A 20,904-nucleotide genomic window follows, 5' to 3' on the forward strand; every position below is an offset into this window, starting at 1 on the left:
AAAAAATATTTTAAGTGTGCTAATTGCATCAAAAATTAGTTTAGCACATTATGTGTTACTATAAAATATTTTAGGGTATTGAATACGCTTTAATCCTATATATATACTGCATAAGGTTACTAATATAAGAGTTAGTTAGTTTTACATTTAATTTAGTTCTAAATATAATATTTAATATATGTTATTTCTAGCATTTATCTATTTTTTTAAAGTAATTATTGTAATAGTTGCATGTTAAATTTTCCATCAAATAGTAGTTATAACCAATACATGTGATTAATAAGGGTATTCTAAAAAAATAACACATATTTATTACAAATAACTAACTTAACAAATTTTTTAACATATTCAAATTAGTCAATTAGTTCTTACATTAATAAGAAAGAATAATATATATGAGTTCTTTGTGCCATGGAATTTGGAGGGCGAATTCATGTCCTCAAATATTTTTCCTTTAAAAAATAGTTAGCTTTTATACGAATAATTTTTTATCCTTTCCATGCAAGATAAATAATATATTAATAGATTTAGGTTGAAAATTAAACATTCAAACAGTAAAAGAATTAGAGAAAAGAGATAAAAAGTAGAAATGATATTAATTAAAAAAAAATGGCACACAGCCCAATCAATGCAAAACTGCATTATTCTTGTGGCTTATAAATAGTATATGGTAGATAAAAGTTGCATTGTTTATCAACAACAATGCCCCTGGTTAAAAAAAAAAAAAAATCAACAACAATGCTCTTCTAAGAAATAGATACACTATAGATAAACATATCTAATAATAATAACAACGACAATAACAATAACATAACATAATAATATGTGCTGGGCAACATTTACTAGCTTTAATTTCTTCAGTATGACAGAAATGAGATCATAAGCGGTAGATTAACCAAAAAAGTGGATTTCCTCAAAGACAGATTAACGTATGAGTTCGATTTCGTAGATTCTGATATTGTTCAAAGCCCCAAGAAAAGCAAATCAAGGGCACATTTTTTAATTTATGAGTATTAACTTGTCATATGTGGGCGTAGAACAACTATAATCTGTGAGTTTTACTCGTTCCTTGAGTTTGAATAATACTCCACTTCCTTCATGGATCTGCGTCCTATAGTAACGTAGTAACTCTTCTCCCTTCACTACTTCTCTGTTAATATTTTTATCTGATGCTGTAATAACATTATTTGACAATTATAAAAGCTACTTAAGACAATTAATTTACCTATTTGTAAGTGAACTCGATTTTCTCTAATAAACAGGGATTTAATTTGCAAATATTTCTTGAAAAGGAAAGTTGACAACAAATATAAAATCACGTGAAATGATCATCACAAATATAACTTTGTTTGAATTCTTGGATAATATTGGACCGTATGTGTTGCATGAAATGATTGGAATCATTAAACAAGACACACTCCTCACAGATGATAAACAGTAGTTTTGGTTCGGAGGAGAAACGTACGTGTCAAATTATAATGCTTTGATACTTAAATTGGAGCCCTTTATCCTTTGTTCTTCTGACCAGAGGGTCTCATCGCACGCATCAAATTAAAGTAAGGTTCCATGATAAAATTTCATAGGCAATAAATAATTATGAGATGGACTTATTGTACTACACCATCATTCAAGGATCCTCCTTTCTTCGGTTGATCAGCAATTCGAGTCTAAAAGGCTAGTATTAAAGCTCACATCTTTCTCCTTTTAAGATGGAAACTCCCATATATGATTGGTCTTGCTTTAACCCTGATTCCATAAGTCCATTGTACAGAAAATCACAAGCAGATGCTCTTAGTCTAATTTCTATGGTCCTCAAATCAAGAATCGATCACCATGCACGTCACAAAGATGCCAGCAAAAAGCGATCCCCTAAACAAGATTGATCTCTATTAATATTCCTCTCCCCTGAATTACCACAAGCTTTTAGCTCCAAATTCTCTCTCTTTTCGCCCCTTCATCTTCGACATCACTTTCGCCTCATCTCTATCAGAACTTGAAACCTTTCCTTTTTAATCCTATTAGAATAAGATTATATCCAATAATTTTTTCAACACATGCATACATGTGCATGTGCGCTTGCCTGCCCCCCAAATGAATGCTTAGTGATTATGGAATTAAGATTATAATTACATAACGTGAAAAGAAGGTCAAAGGGGAGGCCCATTGTGCGCGGTTGGTGTCTGTGAATGCCCTTTTCTCAAAGATAATAGTGGGAGCACTTGTGAATTGTTGGGATACACAGAGAGCAACTCGTTGGGTCTCGGAAGCATCATCTAGCCTCAACCAGGCATGGTGCTCTCATGAATTTTCATTTTCAAATTATGGACATTCATTCATCTTCAAAAGGTGCTCTCATGAAACAAGTTTTAATCCAAGTAGAAGGGACTTGGACATCTTAAATATCATGTTCTGGGTTCGATTCTTAGGACAGTATGTATGGCAAAAAAATCGTTGGGAGAGGTCCCCGCAACGGCATCTGACAATACTCCAAGAGATTAGTCTCTTACCATTCAGGTGAAAGGATACTCTGAACAACCAAACAAAAGAAGGGTTTGTTTCAGCCCAGAAAGTTAAGTTGAGATCATTCACACCAATCACTTGTTGCTTCTTGCTTCATCCACTGTTAATTTCTCTGACAGCACATATATAAGAATAATTATTAATAGCAACAAGAAAAGAGATTTTCATGACCACGAATTAGATAGTGCAAGATCAAACAGTAGGACTCACTTATGATGTCTGGGAATATCCATATGTAGTCTGATGAATTTGAAAGGGAAGGATTGAGGACGAGGGGGAGTGGTTGGCAAATCCCAAAATGGTATGGATGTAATATTTGTGGAAGTCAATTATTTCCGAAGTTCGCGCACAGTGGATATATATAAGCTATCAACTACTGATCCGCGTTATATGATTAATTCAGCAGATGCTCTGTTTGCTACTTTCACTATTTTTGTGCAAATCCTTGTGGCTGTAGCTTTCGTTGAAACTTGAACAGTTAACTTTTAAGCGCAAAGCAACAAAACAATCGTCTCTCTCTTGACGTTTCTTCCTCTTTCATTGGCGAAGAAGAGGCTGAAGTTAATTGCCAATGCTGATTATACTTAATAAGGTATAGATAGGCAAGCTTTGTGTGTTGTGTGCGTGTGGGATCGATTTAGCTTGCCCCACTTAGAAATGAGAGGTTTGAAGTGCATGAACCCAAAATGGGGCCGCAACTGGCACAAAATGAAGGAAGTTGACCATAAAATGTGATTTCATTTTCCAGCTGATGCATGAGAAGTGCATATGATTAAAATTAAACGAAAAAATAATAATTAAGGAACCAAAAGTGATATATATATATATATATATATATATTGAAAGGGGCCTTTGCTTTAAAAGGCATATTAGCTTTGACAACGAAAACTTGGAGCCTTGAGGGCTAGCTAGATAAACAAAAATCATCATCTGTGCAATTTCCAAACGATGAAACCAAGTAATTATACATCAACTGCAGAGTTACCCAACTTACCCTCAATCCAGCTATTCCTTGTTTTACTATATTTATGTGTACATATAGCAGCCCAAAAGACTCTAAACAAATGGAAACAAAATAAGAGGTAGGAAAAGAATAAATAAATAAAACAAAAGGTGGCGTCGCCCGGACTCGAACCGGAGACCTTCAGTGTGTTAGACTGACGTGATAACCAACTACACCACGACACCCTCGTGGTCTCGTTCATCTACACAGATATATCCAGAATCATCTGATATAAGATTCTTACCGCCCAACGAAGAGACACGAAAGAGAGTGCAAGAATTGTGAACATACCAATGAAATTAATGATAATTAAATTGGCCAAAGATAACGGAAAATTTGATGGTCAATTTTGCATTTTTTATTAAAATGTAGGAACAAATCATAATTCACAAGTTAATCATTGGTCAATAATCCTCCTATTTAAACTGATGAGGGGTATATTTAATGCAGCTACACCCTTAAAAAGTGATTTCGATCTTCGTTCTTGCTAATGTCGGCGCAAGTAAAACCGTCTTCCCTCACCGATCCGTATCCTTTCATTGCCGCAGGACTCGAGGCAAGAGAACAGGTTTTTCTCCTCCAATTTTCAATTGGATAGCTTTAGACATGCATCTGATTAGTAAATTAAACTCAACTCCCAAACTAAAAACCTCACCACATTTGAGTGGGCCAAACAGACATTATTGACCGATAATAAAAGGCTATTAATGTTACAGTAGTATTGGGTTGGACATTAAGTCCAACAAGATCAGCATCGGGCCGACCCAACCCACAACATTCGGACATCAGATGATTAACCGCCAGCAAAGGGCACAAGGGCTCAAGTTTAAGTTAAGTTTTAAAGTCTACTATCCCCAGATGAAATGCGTGTATAACAATCAATTCCGCGATACTTTGTTCATCGATCGCAACAAAGTTGAGGTGAATGACGGGTACCATTTACATGAAGTAAAGCAGCCGCATTTAAACGTATTTTATCTATGAATCCGATACAATTACCGGGATAACAGTAAAATCGCCTCCAACGCTATAATTTGGGTCCATAGATTTTATACCCGGTCAAAAATTGGTAACGGTGAAAGTTCCATCAGAGCTGAACAATAAAAGAAAAAGAATGGACAAGATTTGATTTGATATAGGAGAAACTACCAAACATCACATTAAAACCGGATCCAAGGATACATTTCAAGATGTTGCGAGAACTACAAGGCTGAAAATAACATCTAATTGAACTTAACATTTACAAACACAATCCCTAAACAAAAAACCCTAAGAAGAACCTTCGACTTCGATACTGAAATCAACCACCGAAACCGTACAATGTCCTACCCTGCCTCTTCAGCGCGTAAACAACATCCATGGCGGTCACCGTCTTCCTCCTAGCATGCTCGGTATAGGTCACCGCATCGCGAATAACGTTCTCAAGGAAAATCTTCAGTACACCGCGAGTCTCCTCATAGATGAGACCGCTAATACGCTTAACTCCACCTCTACGAGCCAATCGGCGAATTGCAGGCTTGGTAATACCCTGAATGTTATCGCGAAGCACCTTCCTGTGCCTCTTGGCTCCTCCCTTCCCCAAACCCTTGCCTTGCCTCCCTTTCCACGGCCCGACATTTTCAACGAGGAAGTGACAGAAATCCCGAGAGCGATGCACTGAGAGGACTCGGTCTTCGATATTCCGTGAACCGCCAGCGGAGCACCTAGGTTTATATAGAGAAGTTTTGTTCGGTAGGGTTTGTGCTTTTTGGTCCCCAAAACGGAAATGACTGTTTTCGACCGTTGGATTAGATATTCATCGATGGCTAAGAATAGGAATCCGCGTGATGTGTTGTGGACTCTAAGGGCCGTCGACTAAACTAACACTGTGCAAATCGTATGGTTGCACTTTACGGGTCACTACGGATCAGTGACGTGGCAATATTTGGAAATGCTTCTTATAAAATAAAAGCGACATCCTATACAATCGCCTCCTATCAAAATTTACTTCTAATTTTAATTCTAATTCTAATATATTTCATCATAATAAAAAAAAAGATAGCATGCCTTATAATTAAGTTAAAAAATTCTTTTTTATCTGTCTTATATAAATGAGGCAAAATTGATGATGTGCCACACATGTATAATTAGACTACGATAGTAAGAAGAAAAAATTAATATTGCATTACACTCAATTGCCAAATCCATTACACATGTAACCTAAGCTAATAGGAGTTTGTAAAAAAATTATAAACATTAAAAGACAAATGTAGATTAAAATTTTATATTTAAAATAAAATCAAATTCTTAATAGCTCTTATATCAAAAAACCAATGTTGTATTTTTCACTAAATTTGAAAAGGATTTTTAGCCCATGGAGCTTAGCGTGGGTATTAAATAATTATTAGATTATAATGATGAGTTTAATGCGCAGTCTTCATATCTAAAAGCAGAGTGAGCCAAATAAAAAAGGGGGAAAAAAAACGGATTCTAAAAGCAGAGTGGATAAATTGACACGACTATCAAACTTGGGGGCAACATTCGCCTATCGATAAGCTTCTCATTGTAAATATTCGAGAGTTATCAACGTAGTTGCAATTCAGAACTCACTTAGAGAGTTATATAAGAAAAAACTGCCTTGAAGAGCCCTCTTTAGTTGAGTAGCTTCGACAACTGCATGAACTAGTTGATCGCTAATAAATACAGGTCATATTCACAGAATTAGTGTCACATGAAAACAAAATATCGAAATACTAGATACATAACCTACACCACAGCCACAGGAACAATAATGAGTCGACTATTTTACATCTGATCCTGTTCAGCCACACCGACACTTGGACATTCTTCATAATGGAGGGGGCGAAAGCCATCCAATGCACGCTTCAATCGCCCTAAACACCATGAGGCGCTATACCTTTAGATGAGTACTCTTGTATCACTAAAGAATTTAAGACCAACATATATACCTCAAGAGTTTTGTTACAAGCAGATAAATATTTCATATTTCCAAAGTACGTATAATAGTTCGATTTTAGTCTTTTTCCCATTGAAATACCGTCTATTAGTTTAAATACATAATGAGTTTTCTTTTTTCCAAGAACCAGAAATCAAAATATTTGTTAACCTCGGGCAGATTTGCGCCGTTATGCATCATATGTTAAAGAATTACCTTCATAGTCTGCACCATTCAACACATTACTTCCTTTGCTTTTCTGGGATTGTGCTCCATCCAGGATTTCAGTTAGGCTGTGGTCCTGAAATACATAACAATAAAAAAATAACGTCAACCACACCCGACATAGGCATTTAAGTAAAATTTCGACAGTTGGAATGCAGTGGTGGAAACAATCAGACACAATTTAAAGGAATTAATAAGAATGATATTAAAAATGAACCATGATCAACTAAGAGATGATCAAATCATGGGATGAACAAAAATCAGACACATTCAACGTGCATGATATATGCAAGCCATGCAAGATGATCACGGACAAAAGCTGAGCAAAAGTTTGCATAATCACGTAAATAATCACATACCGCATCATAAACAGGCATTTGATTGCGCCAGAACTCCAGAGGAGGAAGCAGCCGCCTACCTGCAACACACAAAGCGATTGACATTAACAGAAAAATAATCTAAAACTGGTACTCGTTTATCCATCAATTTGGTATTTGAGAAATTCTTCATCTTCCATAAACGGGGCACCAGGCCAAGCCCAAGCACATAGACTAATAATACAGGCCAAAATTGACAGGAAAATTAAAATGCCGTCACCCATCCCCAGTGATGAGGTAATACAAAAAGAAAGAGTACAGGTAATACTCACCTGACCTGGATCTCCTAAAATTGGATAAATCTGGAGAAACTGCAGATGATTTCTCCTTCAAAAACCAAACACATGGAAGCACCCTTTAATCAATAGATGTATCACAAATAAAGCCATTCGAGCTGGATGATAGTCATAAGCCAATACAATTGACAAAAAATAGACATAGCAACACAAAAAATACACACTACAGTCACAAATAAACGTGTGTTTACATAAGACACTACTACTTACATGTGAATCAAAGTTAATTCTCTTTTTACTCCTCTTTACAGATAGGCTTCCCCTAGTGGTGTCAGCTGAAAGAGGCTTCATTTTTCTTTTAGGATCAGCTGATTTAGACCGATTCATTTTTCTGTTGGACATGGTCATCTTTGGCCTCGCGTGGCCCAGGCCAACTTTTCTTGCGCTACATTGATTTTCAGTATTTCTCAACCGAGTTCTAGATTTTCTAGATGCAGATCCTCCAACAGAATGTTCTGACAACTCATCTATTTCCCCCTGTGATTGAATGGGTGTAACTGGGCTTGTTGGTTCCTCTTCATTAGAAGTAATGATATTTCCTGAATCAATGCCAGTAGCAACTTCTTTGAAGAAGTTAACAACACAGCCCTCCCAGTCAGGAGGAAAGCCAAATATAAAATGATTGAAAACCTGGCCAGAGAGCATATGGTAACAACATAAATACATAGCCCTCATAGTATTAAATTTGCAAATAAGAAAATTTCAAGATATATAATCTTCGCTTGCCACAAGGAACGCCAAAATATGTTATAGATTGCCCTAGAAAAGGCTCTGTGGCCCTATCAGCTCACATTCTCAAGCTTATAATAAACAAACAAGGGTGTACCCACATCATTAACATTGGATAGAAACATATAAAAATTAAGGATTGAAGAAACACAGGATTCACTTTGTTAAATCAAGTAAAACGCTGGAGTACTCCAGACCAAGGCTTATTCACGCAGCTCTCTTTTTTTAACATATCCATATTGTCACTAATGTAATCATTTTTTATGGTTTATGAAAAATATGACTGTCGATTAAGATTAACACTCTGCAATGCACTGGCAACTATGCTATGAAGCAGTGGGATGTTGTAAAAAGTATTTATCAGGTAAGAGCAAATTTTGAATTTTACAAACCTCACATGGGAAGCCGTTCTCCTTAGTTTGCAGCTCATTAATGAAACCTATAATAATAAGATAAATTCCATCTGCTGTCTCTAAGGTAGATAAATCATGTCTTTTGATTATTGGAGCAGAAACAAACACCCGCTTTGCATCTTGCCTGCTAAAGTCAACCTATGTCAGAAACATTATTATTTTTATGTCAACTTAGCCTCACATAACTTTGATTTATGTTTCCATGACCACAATGCAAGTAAAAGGAAGTAATGACAAAGCCTAGTGCAAAAAAAGGCATCAAATGTAGGTGGACCTGAAATCCCCAAAAATGAAATGGGGTCTTACTTTCTGGAGGGGTAGCCTGCAACAGCTAATAGCCTCCCATGGTAGTCCGTTTCAGCTCTAACCAACCACCAATTGTGCAAGCAAACCTTCAAGAAAAATGGGGGGAAAAAAAGAATCAGAAACTGAAGATAGTGGAGAAGGAAGCATAATGCGATGGAAATGGCACGGTAAGACGGGAAATGAGTGGATAACCGTGGGCAGGAAAGCAGATGAGATGTTGGATGGAGTTGGAGTTGAATCAATTTCCGAAGCCATGAACGAGGCCACTGAGCTTCTTCTCAGGTTTTGAGTTTAGTACGGGAACAATAGCAACAATTTAAATTTTTTAATGAGGAAATAATCATAGATCTATAATGTTCCTCTTAAGATCCCACTACTTCTTCATCGCTCAGCGCCGACTAGCAGAAAATCTTAGTGCTGATCAAATAGTAGGAATCATCTATCTATCTCACTTTGCTTGAGAACTCGCCTACAACATGGACAAATCCATATTAACTCCACCATATATAGGAATATATTACATATGCTTATCAACTAAAAAGCTGCCAATCATAAAAATTATAATTAAATCAGCAAAGTTCCATTGCTAGGCCTTGTGGTTATTCAAGTAAACTGCTTAGCGTGAGAAAATAGGAAATAAACATCTTTTTTTTTTGGACCAAAAAATAAGCATCTTTCAGAACCAGATTGATCATGCCTGCTATCTGTACTTCTTCAACCCAAATCCCAATCCTGCAATTCAGCAATCAGGACATTCCGGACATTCCAAAAGATTGCAATTAAGTTGTGATGATAAAAAGCAGCTCTGTCCCAATATAAAATATGGACTCGTATCATCCAATAAGCCAAAAGGATGTGCCCTTGGCTGCGAACTACATCCATATCTGGTATTTTAATCATAGGTAGACTTTAGAACGGAACAATACCAGCATATTCTGAAACAACCCCAAAGAAATTCAACGTTTACATTACATAATTGTTTGGTTAATACAGAATAATAGAAAAGCAATGATCAAACAGACGGATTTAATTTCTCATGCAAACAACGTGATAGAGCATGCCATTGAAAATTAAAAAACTAATGCTATTACAAAATCACAGGCAGTGCAAGGAGCAAAGGTTAATGGTCAAAATGTGAAGCTAAAGAGTGGTCCCGCATAATGTCTTTCCTTTTCTTATTCCTTACAGCCTTGCTACTTGTACACACACACACACACACACACACACCCATGTCTTTCCTTTTCTTATCCCTTACAGCCTTGCTGCTTGTACACACACACACACACACACCCCTTCTTTATCAAATTCCAATTTCATGAATTAAGCTTTAAGATTGAATTCTTGTCATTGACTATCCACGCCAATAGCACTTTAAATATCATTCTATATTTAAAATAATTGTTGTTAGCCATTAATATCAAATCTGGAAATTATTTTCCAACTTTGAGAATCATTATCACAGCACTTTAATCCTAAATTTCTAACCATTAAAATTCTTTTAATTTGTGTGTATCTATAATTTATTAAATCCTAAACATCATTTAATATCACTTCCATTCCTAAGCATTAAAACAGTAAGTATTTCCCTCTTAATGATCACAAAACTTCAAATCCCATTTCTTAACTTTTTGTTTGACTCTTGATCCTTTTTTATATATTTCCAAGCACCTTTAATACGTTTAATCACTTTCATTCATTCTAACTTAACAACTCCTAAAAATTTAGACACCTACACATGGTAACCAATTAAAACTCTCCCTAAAATAACTTCACTGAGCTTCAAAACCCTATCCACATCTCAAATTCATGTATCATTACTCTCTTAAAATTTGGACAGCAACTTTCCAAGCACCTTAAACATTAAATCTTCAAACTCACCATGCACTTCTAACATTCACCTGAGTTATCATTATATTATATTTGACTTCATCTTGGGCAAAAAACATAATTTTTATTATCATATTTGAAGACATTTGGAAGAATGTCTTCCCTTTTCTAATCCTCACACTCTAACACACACATACACACACATCTATATTTACATATGCATAACCCATATCAAAAGCAACCTTCCATTAACTTGAGTCTTGGCTTTACCCCCTTTATCTTATCTCTTATTTTTAAATTCTTTTCTACTTTCTTGAATAGCTTAAACACTTAAAACCATTATCTAACTTCTCTTCCAAATCTGAAAATTTCCCAACCTCATAACCTTAACTTATTCCTCACTTGTGTCCCTAATCATAGGTTATATAGTTTACTAACTCATCAACTCTAAATGACATTAAACAACAACATACTTATTGCTTTAACCATTCAACCTTATGGTCTATCATCACCACACAGGCACACACACATAGCCATATTCCTATCTATATTTATTGGCACTTAAAACATACACTTAACATACATAAGCTTCACACGGCCCATGCTTTAAATCTGGAAATTCCAACTTTCTAAAATTATTCCATCTTGGATAGCATTGTTTCAGCATTTATTTTGGTGCTTTAAAACATATTCTAATAACTAGCAATGCCCAGTACATATCAGCACCAAATCACGCACAAACACCCTTCCATAATCTGGAAATTAATTTCAGATTTCAAAACCATTTTCCCTCAAACAAAATTGAACCTACAGTGACTCATAAACTCCTATAACTTTCAATAACTTTTCTATTACAGCATTTAAATAACTTGAAACACTGTTTCAGAACCAATAGCAGCCTCAATCAAAGTTCTAAAAATTTCAACTTCAAACATAATCTTCTAGTTATCACATTGGAGTGTTTGGACACACTTTAATAATCTCAAGTACCCAATATATTATTAAAACAGTGGAGAAAAGTATAATTAGTTACAACTTCCAGATTTAAGTTACAACTTTACACGGGCACGGGCTAGTCCATACCCGTAAATAACCAGTTTAAGCCCATACTAAACACGATGGGGTAAAGCCGGGCGGGTTTGAGCGGGTACCGGCAGCCCATTTACATTGATGAATAGATGAAGGCTTGAATTCATGAATATGAAAAACACACTGAGACATGGAAATTGGGAACATAGAACCATCAAGTCAAAAATACAGGTTAATCGATTACAAAAGCTTCATCTTCAACAGAATAATCATTTGCAATTTCAAGCACAGCTAAAACAAGAGAGCAAGAATAACATCGAACTGAACTTACATACATCCAAAACAAGAGGGTAGGATAACACAGCTCGTTGGTGAACCTGGAGAGATCAATCCGAGGACTAGAGCTCACGCAATGCACAGATGCTGACTGAGACGTGCTATGCAGTCGAGGTCGATTCGAGGGTGAGTGTGACTGAGACGGAGTGAGAGACTGAATGAGTGTGTGTGTAAGACGGCATTGAGCTCGATTCGAATGGAGAGATCTGGTCTCTAAGTGAGAGGTTGAGCGGCGGAGGTTTATGGCCAAGGGGGCTCGACGGCAGATGAGATAGCGACCACAGCTTTGTGAGAGGAGAGAAGAAGGAGGCGGCGACAGCGGAGGCAGTGGCAGCTGGTGAGATCGACGGAGGCTGGCTGCGTTGATGTGGGAAAGGAGGAGGAGCACTGGAATGGAAATGAGAGTAATCACGAGTGGGGGAGCAGAAGAAAAAATGAAATTGCTTGTATCAGAAGGTAAAATTTGACAAGAATTCACGCCCCCTGCTTCGTTGTTCGAGCCCTCCTTCCCCGCCACCCAGAATGTTAAAAATAAATAAATAAAATAAAACCGCTCAAAACTAGGCATGGGCACAGAAATTTTTTTTTTTCAAGTATAGAAGCAATTTTATTAAATACGCACTATATGACACTAAGTATCTCCCTCATCAAAAGATTTAAATCTTGATTGGTTACATTATAAAAATTAACCTCTTTGTTAGGCTCAAGACACTTACCGAAATTGTTAGCAAACAATAGGGCTTCCAACAAAGACTCGTTCCTTGTTTCTATTGGGCCACTTTTGAGTAAGTTAGTTTGTAATTGGACCAAACCGCTGGGTTTTAAGCATTGGGTTGCAATGGGGATTGTTGACTTCTTGTCCACTATTTATGAAGTTTGCACATTGGAAAAGCTACTGACGATCACGAGCCCGCGCAGGCGCAGGAGTGACCAAGGATTGCAGAACCTCGCTTCGACGAAGAGAAACCGAAACGGATTTACTACATCACAGGGTACGACCAGTCTCAAATTTTATTTTTCTTGAATACTTATAATTGGATTTGCCTTTTGTTGAAAACTCTAAATCCGATGCCTTCATTGATTTTTTTCGTTGATTTTTTTAGATGTGGCACTGTTCTTCACGTCTTATAATTAAATTTATGTAAGAGATTTTCGATGCTGAGACTTATTCTGCGTTTTGATTCTTCTTGCACTCGTCTCTTGCTATTAGACTATTTCAATCTTTAGATCGGAGTGGGTTTCAGGTTTTTCGTGGTTGCTATTGTTCCGTCTGACTTCTCTTTTCCTCTCCTTTCTCGATCTCTTCTTCTTGTTTTTTTAGCGGTTTTGTGACTGTGACTGCCTCTATTTTCTCTCACTCAGGTGCTCAAGTAATGATCAGTTGTTAGATGTTGTGCCAGGGAGTTAGGAATTTGGTTTTAGAATGGAAGAATTTTTCGCTCCCCTGTATTAATCAAATGCATGTTTTTATTTGGTTTTGCTTTATGCCATGCCTAGCTTGAAGAACGAGATTCATTTAGTGAAGTCTGATGGCACTGATTCTTGTACATATTTTTCTAGCTACTCATTTGCTTTTCTTCTATTCCACACAAGTCTTCCAAACAAGTCATAGGTAAAACTTTGTTGGTTGTTTTCTGAATGGCGGGATCCCTGTCCCGACCGGGACCGGGACTAACGCGTGAGCACTGAGTTCATGAATAATTTCTGCAACTTCGATTTTCAAGCATTCGAGTTATGTGGTGCCAAATTATGCTAAACAAATTACGTATTGGGTACTGACATATTATGCTTGTTGCGTGTGATGACAGATGATGGATGATCAAGATCTGGGATTCTTTGCCAATTTTCTTGGCATTTTTATTTTTGTTCTGGTAATAGCGTACCACTATGTCATGGCCGATCCCAAGTATGAAGGAAACTAGGACCCCTTTGAAGTGTAATACTCATAGATTCTGAGTGGTTTGGAAGGTAGACATTGAGTTGGTATTAGTTAAGAACTTAAGTTTGGGAATGTGAATGCTATCTTACTGCTATAACTTTTATAAACACTACAAGTTCGTTCACTAATTCTTGCGATATATCTGTGTGCTTCCAACACCAGGTCTTGCTGAGGGTTGAGGAAAATCTGATTCAATCAAAATAATTAATATGTTCGACTTGGTGTGTGGTCAGAGGATATTGTTAGCTTAGTTTTAGTTCTCGATGCAATCAATTAAGTGCAACATATGGTTCATAACTTTCTTTTTCTCTGGAATTCCACATTTTATCCATTCCACTCCGCATAACTGACTGCGATAATATGTTCCATTTCTGGGCCACAAATATTCAGCTATTGGAGTTGCACTTCAAATGATTTTGAACCGGATATGATCATGCATCTTACAGAAAGTTCAAAAAATGAATCATATACTGTCCGCTATAGATTTTATATTTTTTGTGATAATGTCTTGTACATCTAATTGGTTAGTTAGTATGGCAAATACACGTTATTGGGCTAAAATTTATGACGAACGTAGAGCATTGATCTTGCAATAAATTTCAGTGAGGCGTGAATCACTCGAGGGATTCTCCCACATCACTAACTCCTTTACTTCATTCTGAATCTGCATTGTTTCTCTGATCAAGCCGCTGATGCAGAATCCCAAGCAATAGTAATGAGCCATGATTTGGCCTCTAGTAGCCTCCTCATTGGATGAGTTGGAATGAACTGCATCAGCCATCTCCTCCAAATGTTGTAGGAAAGAGGAAGCAAAGCTTTCAGCCTCTTCATGACCCCGCAGGATCGTAATCGTATCTGCTTTGGGATATTCTCCTGATTCGATGTCTCTGCTGCGATTTCTTTTCTTCCACTTTTGTTCCAGTTTGCTGAGGGACTTAATGCGGGTTATCTCCCCAAGGCATTTCAGGGTGGGGCCAACCTTGGCCTTGGAAAGTTCTATGACCTCATTCACTCTATCTTGTAGCTGCACCGACGTTACTCCTTCTCTCAGTGACAATCTTGAGACATTTTCTGTCGAGTGTGCCACGAAAAGTAAGAGATCTGTCATGGTTGATAAGGAATCCAGAATCTTCCTATAGCAAGCCCCATGAAAGGCAAGAAACCAGAAATTTGGCTCCAACTCGGCCTCCTCTATGAACTCTTGTAATTGACACGTAATAGACTTGACGTTCTTTTGTCTCGTTCGCAGTTCTTGAGAGTTGTTCCATGCTGTCTTTTGCTTATCGCTAGAAGCAATAGCAATAGTTTCGATGCAATCTTGAAGTGTCCCGAGGGTGTGGGAAAGTTCAGATTTTGCGAGACTTGTCCCTCTCCGAGGGTTAAAAATAATCTCTACGACTATGAAACAGGTGAGTCCAATCGTAGCCTCGGCGATTCGAGCAATTGCAAACTCTGCAGGAGGGCCATAGTTCTTTCTTCCAAGAATTAGAAGGGCGCCTATAACTGCTGAAATTCCACCAGCTTGGCCGTACATTTTACTATGCATCAACAAGGAAGAGAAAACGACCCACGGCAGAAGAGGCAATAAGCTGAAGCCCCCAAATCTGTGGAACAGAAAGCTACAAATGACGCCGTAGATCGATCCCATTGCTGTTCCTTGTCCTCGAGCATTAGCAACTGAGAATGTTGGCTGTCTTGTAGTGACAAAACTTATGGCAATTGTAAGTCCTGACCAAAATGCATGCTCTTTGTCATATAACAAACCAAAGAACACAGCAAGTCCCAAAGAAACTGAGCACTTGACTGCAAAAGTCAGATTCTGTCGACTGGGTAGCATGTTAATAATAACTCTCCTCTCTGATCCTCTTGAGGATTCCATGCTGGTCGGCGTCGGTTTTCTGGGTTTTCTCTTCCATGAGGTTGGTGTTCGTCGCAATAGGGGTGTCCTCTATCAGGAGTTGAACACAGTACAGGAAGAATGAAGTTGGGAGGTGTTCGTATACTACGGATAAATTCTTCAGAGGCCATGGGAAACTGTTGAAGTTTTCTTTGTTCTTCTTGCTTTCTGGGGCTGTGGTTGCATCAAAAGAAGCAAAACACGAAGCTTGTTTATTTAATTTGAGGCTGAATCGTCCTCTGTAGTCGAGCAAAACACCCCTGAGCTCCTCATCAATGAGCTAACGGGAAATGAAGTGCAACTTGAGAGAGCAATTTCCATTCCTCGTAATGGTATCTCCTTGTCTTGTAGTTTGTCATAGAAGTTTCTCATTCGAGGCCTTTCCCAAGGCATACCATCCTGTAATGAACATAAGAAGCATTTACCTCAAATTGAATTGCCTAAGGGAAAAGTATGTGTCTTTTGTTTTTACGACAATGTTAGCTTACCATGTTACTCTTGATCCACTGGAGAAGCTTGGCTCCTACTTTAGACAGGGACTTAGATTGAGTGCACAAGTCATGACCAGTTGAGTTGTCTGATGCAGAGATAGCCTCTAAATTGTGATTAAACCTCTCAGAAGCATTCTCAGCGTATAATCGGAATGCCCTTTTTACCTGAAAGCCAGAAAATTGATATGTGAATGGAACCAAGGATTATTGTTAGTGCAGTAGATTCTTCGAAGTGCAAGCATATAACGGAGGTCCTGACTTCAGAGGATAGAGGACCCTACTCTTTAAATGTAAAGGACATGTGTTAGATGTGGGAAGAATTGGAGGTGATTGGGCAGCTGTGGAAGGCAATAACGCATGGAGAGGTCAGATTATGGTGGGTCCCCATTTTTGCCATTTTGCGAATAGAAATCATTATCATTTGCATCAGTCCTTTTTTGGTTCCCATCATCTCCCAACAGACTGTACAGTGTTCATTCTTTCATTTTGTTCATCAAAATGCAGTACTAATGCAGGCCACTCAGGCAGGCTCAAACCTAAACTTATATTATCGGCTCACTTCATATAGCATAGGTTGTTGTATTAAAATAATGTTACATATTTGTGCGGCATTAGAATCAATATCAGGTAAACTTGTGTAAAAGCTGCTAAAGATGTCTCCACAGATTATTCAATTTTCTTTCAAAACAAGAAACTGAAGTTATCAGCTTGCGGAATATAACTCTGTGGATTGTGATTGGTGGTTTTTAGGTTGTAAATTTGCTTTATGTTTACCTCCTCTCCTCACTCTCTCGCACACAGACACACGCAATCACAAGATAATATTGAACATCAAATCGTCGGAAGTTGCTTTCTGGATCAGTTAAAGGGTTTTCTTGGGACAAATTAAAAGTTACACTTGGAAATGGATCGGGGTTAGATCGATTAAAAATTATTAAAACTGATGACGTTGATAACGATTTCTGTCATTTTTCGAAAGCATATATAGCAGGCTAATGACCAAAAGATTATTTGAATATTTGTTAGCCAAAAAGATTATTTTAATGTTAAGAACGAGTCAAAGTTGCTTTCGTTTCATCATTGGACTAGTTTCCTGTCCGTTTAATTGGTGCCTCTTGACGCTAAATGATGGCCAAGTCCATCATTTCCCAAACTCCCCACCGAAACATCTCTCTTCTCACGTGGACACATGTCTAAGACTTTAGAAACCAACAGGGTGCTGGTTCTCCCATTACCATTATAGGCTAAATGGGTGTTTGGGTAATCTTAAAATCATTTTTTTAAAATATTTTTTTATAAATTGAGATGAATTCCTCTACATGTTTATTTTGTTATACCATGAAAACACTTTTAAAACTAAAAATTCTAGATATTTGATCGTTAACCCAAAAAATGGTTAGATCTCTCGATAATATCACTCCCAAAACAAAAAAGAAATTGCAATTTTCGCCTCTAGTATTAAGATTTTTTCTGAGGGCCTACGAAACATTACCGAATAATTATTGAGTCTCAAAAGTTGGATTGACGAGAATTTAAGCGTAAATGAAATAATCAAGTCCCTCTAAAATAAAAAGGCACGGACACTTCGACTCATAATGACAGCATGAATACTGTTGTAACTACGCGAACACATTCCATTATAGGGAGGTTATCATAAGTTGCAGAATTAGAAGCATAAAAGAGAGTGACGTGATACCTGAAAATGAGCTAGTCGAGGAAATGGAAGTAACAGGGCTAAGACAGAAGCCAAAGCTCCAAGGGCGGTACTTGCAGCGACATGAATTGGATGCGTTAAAACTCCACCTTCTGCGCCATGTATCACCGTGCTCACGTACACAATCACTAGCTGCCCAAATGCGATTCTCTTAGTCAGCAAGGGTGTCGCCTCCGGCACAGCCACCATGAATGAGCTCGCCGCCACCGCGGCTGCCGCCACTCGGCTTGTAAAGTGGGCAGGTCCCACCACCTGCAGCCCAACGATGGACAGGATCATGACCTGAAGGGTAGCACAAAACACATGCCAGCAACCTCTGATGGTGTCACCCAGGTTTGCATCCGACACTACGAGGATTGTCGTCACATAAGAGAAAGCCGGGAACTGGATATATTGCTGGAGCTTTGCCGGGCCGTACAGGGCGGTGCAACCCACTATGGTGCATGCCAAGGTGGTCCGTAGAGCCGAGCCAACCCGAGTTATCCACAACTCAGTTCTTGTGTCACCTATGGATGTTGTTTTTGACATGTTAGTGTGAGAACAAAGATCAGACTTAGAGAGAGAGAGATCTTGAAAGCTGAAGAGAACCGGAAGAGACAAATGAATTTGGGTGTTCTGATAAAGGGCAGAAGGGATGAGAAATAGAATTCAAAAGCCTCTATTTAAACTGGAACAAATAGAAGTCCACGAAGACACATTGTGTTGGGGGGCGGAAAAAATAACGTACGTTAATTACCAGCAGTCCGCGAAGCCACATGGCGTGAGTGCGACATATTAATTATCTCTTTTTTGTATGGCGCGGCATAGATTGGTCAATTACTAGTTAAATACCAACCAGTAACCAGCTGAAAACAACAAATAATATTGCTGGTAAAAAAAAACAACAAATAATAAACAAATACGATTGGAGAAAGTAGTTCCAATTATTTAGCATGTACTTTTGCGACCGGTCGAGGAATGTTCCGTACGTTATGTTTTATGCATCGATCAGCAGCACAACTCCAAAATACAAGTATACCTTTTACAACTTCAGATCATATTTTATGAGCAGACCAGCAGCGTACGGTCGTTTGTTGTGTATGTATTTTTCCCCCATAATCAAACTATAGTGCTATATTGTAATAAACTTATTTCAAAAGCCTCTATTTAAACTGGAACAATAGAAGTCCACGAAGACACATTGTGTTGGGGGGCGGAAAAAATAACGTACGTTAATTACCAGCAGTCCGCGAAGCCACATGGCGTGAGTGCGACATATTAATTATCTCTTTTTTGTATGGCGCGGCATAGATTGGTCAATTACTAGTTAAATACCAACCAGTAACCAGCTGAAACAACAAATAATATTGCTGGTAAAAAAAAAACAACAAATAATAAACAAATACGATTGGAGGAAAGTAGTTCCAATTATTTAGCATGATACTTTTGCGACCGGTCGAGGAATGTTCCGTACGTTATGTTTTATGCATCGATCAGCAGCACAACTCCAAAATACAAGTATACCTTTTTACAACTTCAGATCAATATTTTATGAGCAGACCAGCAGCGTACGGTCGTTTGTTGTGTATGTATTTTTCCCCATAATCAAACTATAGTGCTATATTGTAATAAACTTATTTCAAATCGTACCCATATATATACATATATATATTTTGTTTTAGATAAATGAGTACGCCGTTAAAATAGGCCAAACACAAACCCAATAAACCGGAGAGGATATATAGGTACAAGGGTCTGTGGAGTAGGGCCTAGCTATGAGACACACTCATCAGCAACTTGGTTGACTAGTGGCAAAAACACATCACGCATGCTCATTAGAGCTCAGGTGTTAGTCATATTACTGTGATGTGTATTTATGTCCAATTTGCAGGAGGATGATTAATTGGAAACTAAGTTTCACCATGTGGGAGAGAAAGGAGGGTGAGGGAAGGAAATAGAAGGAGTTACAAGACGGAAACTGAAATTGAACAGAGCTGGACTGATGAATACGCTTTAGCGAAAGCGACAGGGTCCCTTAATGAGAGAGGAAGACAACCAGAAATCGGAGACCCGTATGATGTTTTCATGCCTTCCTACCCCGAAATCGAAACTCCGTGGGAATCTAAACCAAAACTCTTACATATCTCAAACGACAAATTCATGTGGTTCAAACCAACAGGCTGGTGTCCCTTCGAATCTTTAAATGTGCTGTGCGTGAAGGATTCAGCCAGTTAAGTCCCCAGCACATTTAATTTCCCCATCTCGCTAACCCATGGTGCACGAAGCTCCCTCTAACCCTGGCAACTGGGTTCCATGGGCCATAAATACAACTGAAGCAAGCTATAGTATATCTACACGCACACACTCTCTCTGTATGTGTCTTGACTTCGAAAATCCACCAGAAGCCATGTATTTATTATGTGAAAGGTGTTGTTCAATCCAGATATGTCCGTGTATGCGAGAGAAGGGGGGGAGAGAGAGAGGAGAGAGAGTCAATAAAGCATGTATTTAATTATGTGTTACTACCTCCAGTCCTATTTATAAAAACTCGTTTGTAATCTACAAATAAATTCTTATAAATAGGATTACAAATGAGTTCTTATAAATAAGACCGGAGGTAATACATGTTAATAACTTGTTTTTAAGTATGTAATATACTACTTTCGGTTCTATTTATAAGATTTCGTTTGTAGATTAGAGATGAAGCTTTATAATCAGAACGGAGATAGTATATAACAGCGTCTAGCATGATGAGGTAGAGATAATCAGAGCCATATAGTTACAAGTCCTTGTCCGGGTAGAAGGCAAATGCATACCATGAGAGTCCCATCCTACTACAGAGTGGCTGATTGGTACATGTTTGGATTCTACTTTTCAATCCAAAAGGG

At 37.8% G+C, this 20,904-nt stretch overlaps 2 protein-coding genes, 1 non-coding gene and 2 pseudogenes across 4 annotated transcripts; 1 reads left to right on the forward strand and 4 right to left on the reverse strand.

Annotated features, from left to right (window-relative positions):
* Nucleotides 1-3,634: 3,634 nt before the first annotated feature.
* TRNAV-AAC (transfer RNA valine (anticodon AAC)) lies at nucleotides 3,635-3,708 on the reverse strand. The gene has a single exon. It is a non-coding gene; the product is annotated as a tRNA-Val (tRNA).
* A 922-nt stretch (nucleotides 3,709-4,630) lies between these two features.
* On the reverse strand, nucleotides 4,631-5,155 carry LOC114717296 (histone H4-like; annotated as a pseudogene).
* An 879-nt stretch (nucleotides 5,156-6,034) lies between these two features.
* Nucleotides 6,035-12,564, reverse strand: LOC114717303 (uncharacterized). Its single transcript, XM_028902411.1, has 8 exons — nucleotides 11,992-12,564; nucleotides 8,805-8,890; nucleotides 8,478-8,622; nucleotides 7,567-7,986; nucleotides 7,333-7,387; nucleotides 7,043-7,101; nucleotides 6,675-6,759; nucleotides 6,035-6,396 (listed from the first exon to the last, which is right to left on the reverse strand). The coding sequence occupies exons 1-8, from the start codon at nucleotides 12,562-12,564 to the stop codon at nucleotides 6,308-6,310; spliced, it is 1,512 nt and encodes a 503-aa protein (XP_028758244.1). The 3' UTR covers nucleotides 6,035-6,307.
* Nucleotides 12,565-12,875: 311 nt separating this feature from the next.
* LOC114717297 (dolichyl-diphosphooligosaccharide--protein glycosyltransferase subunit 4A) lies at nucleotides 12,876-14,152 on the forward strand. Of its 2 annotated transcripts, none has more exons than XM_028902403.1 (2): nucleotides 12,876-12,984; nucleotides 13,801-14,152. In XM_028902403.1, exon 2 carries the CDS (start codon nucleotides 13,805-13,807, stop codon nucleotides 13,916-13,918), a length of 114 nt encoding a protein of 37 aa, XP_028758236.1. In that variant the 5' UTR covers nucleotides 12,876-12,984; nucleotides 13,801-13,804; the 3' UTR covers nucleotides 13,919-14,152. The 2 variants fall into 2 exon arrangements, with proteins under 2 accessions (XP_028758236.1, XP_028758235.1); XM_028902402.1 differs by having other exon boundaries at nucleotides 12,878-12,988; nucleotides 13,805-14,152.
* A 155-nt stretch (nucleotides 14,153-14,307) lies between these two features.
* Nucleotides 14,308-18,622, reverse strand: LOC114717293 (uncharacterized; annotated as a pseudogene).
* Nucleotides 18,623-20,904: the final 2,282 nt, after the last annotated feature.

This window comes from Neltuma alba, unplaced genomic scaffold, assembly GCF_004799145.2.
Source record: "Neltuma alba isolate B1F8T4 unplaced genomic scaffold, ASM479914v2 tig00011729_pilon, whole genome shotgun sequence".
Classification (NCBI taxonomy): domain Eukaryota; kingdom Viridiplantae; phylum Streptophyta; class Magnoliopsida; order Fabales; family Fabaceae; genus Neltuma; species Neltuma alba.

What these genes read in the sequence shown, in the direction of transcription:
- LOC114717297 (XM_028902403.1), top strand. Translation starts at nt 13,805, where the DNA reads ATGATGGATGATCAAGATCTGGGATTCTTTGCCAATTTTCTTGGCATT.
- LOC114717303 (XM_028902411.1), bottom strand. Translation starts at nt 12,564, where the DNA reads ATGCCTAGTTTTGAGCGGTTTTATTTTATTTATTTATTTTTAACATTC. An exon ending in AGAACGGCTTCCCATGTGAG is followed by an intron (nt 7,987 to 8,477) that starts GTTTGTAAAATT and finishes CTCTCTGGCCAG; the next exon opens with GTTTTCAATCATTTTATATT. An exon ending in AAATGCCTGTTTATGATGCG is followed by an intron (nt 6,760 to 7,042) that starts GTATGTGATTAT and finishes TATGTATTTCAG; the next exon opens with GACCACAGCCTAACTGAAAT.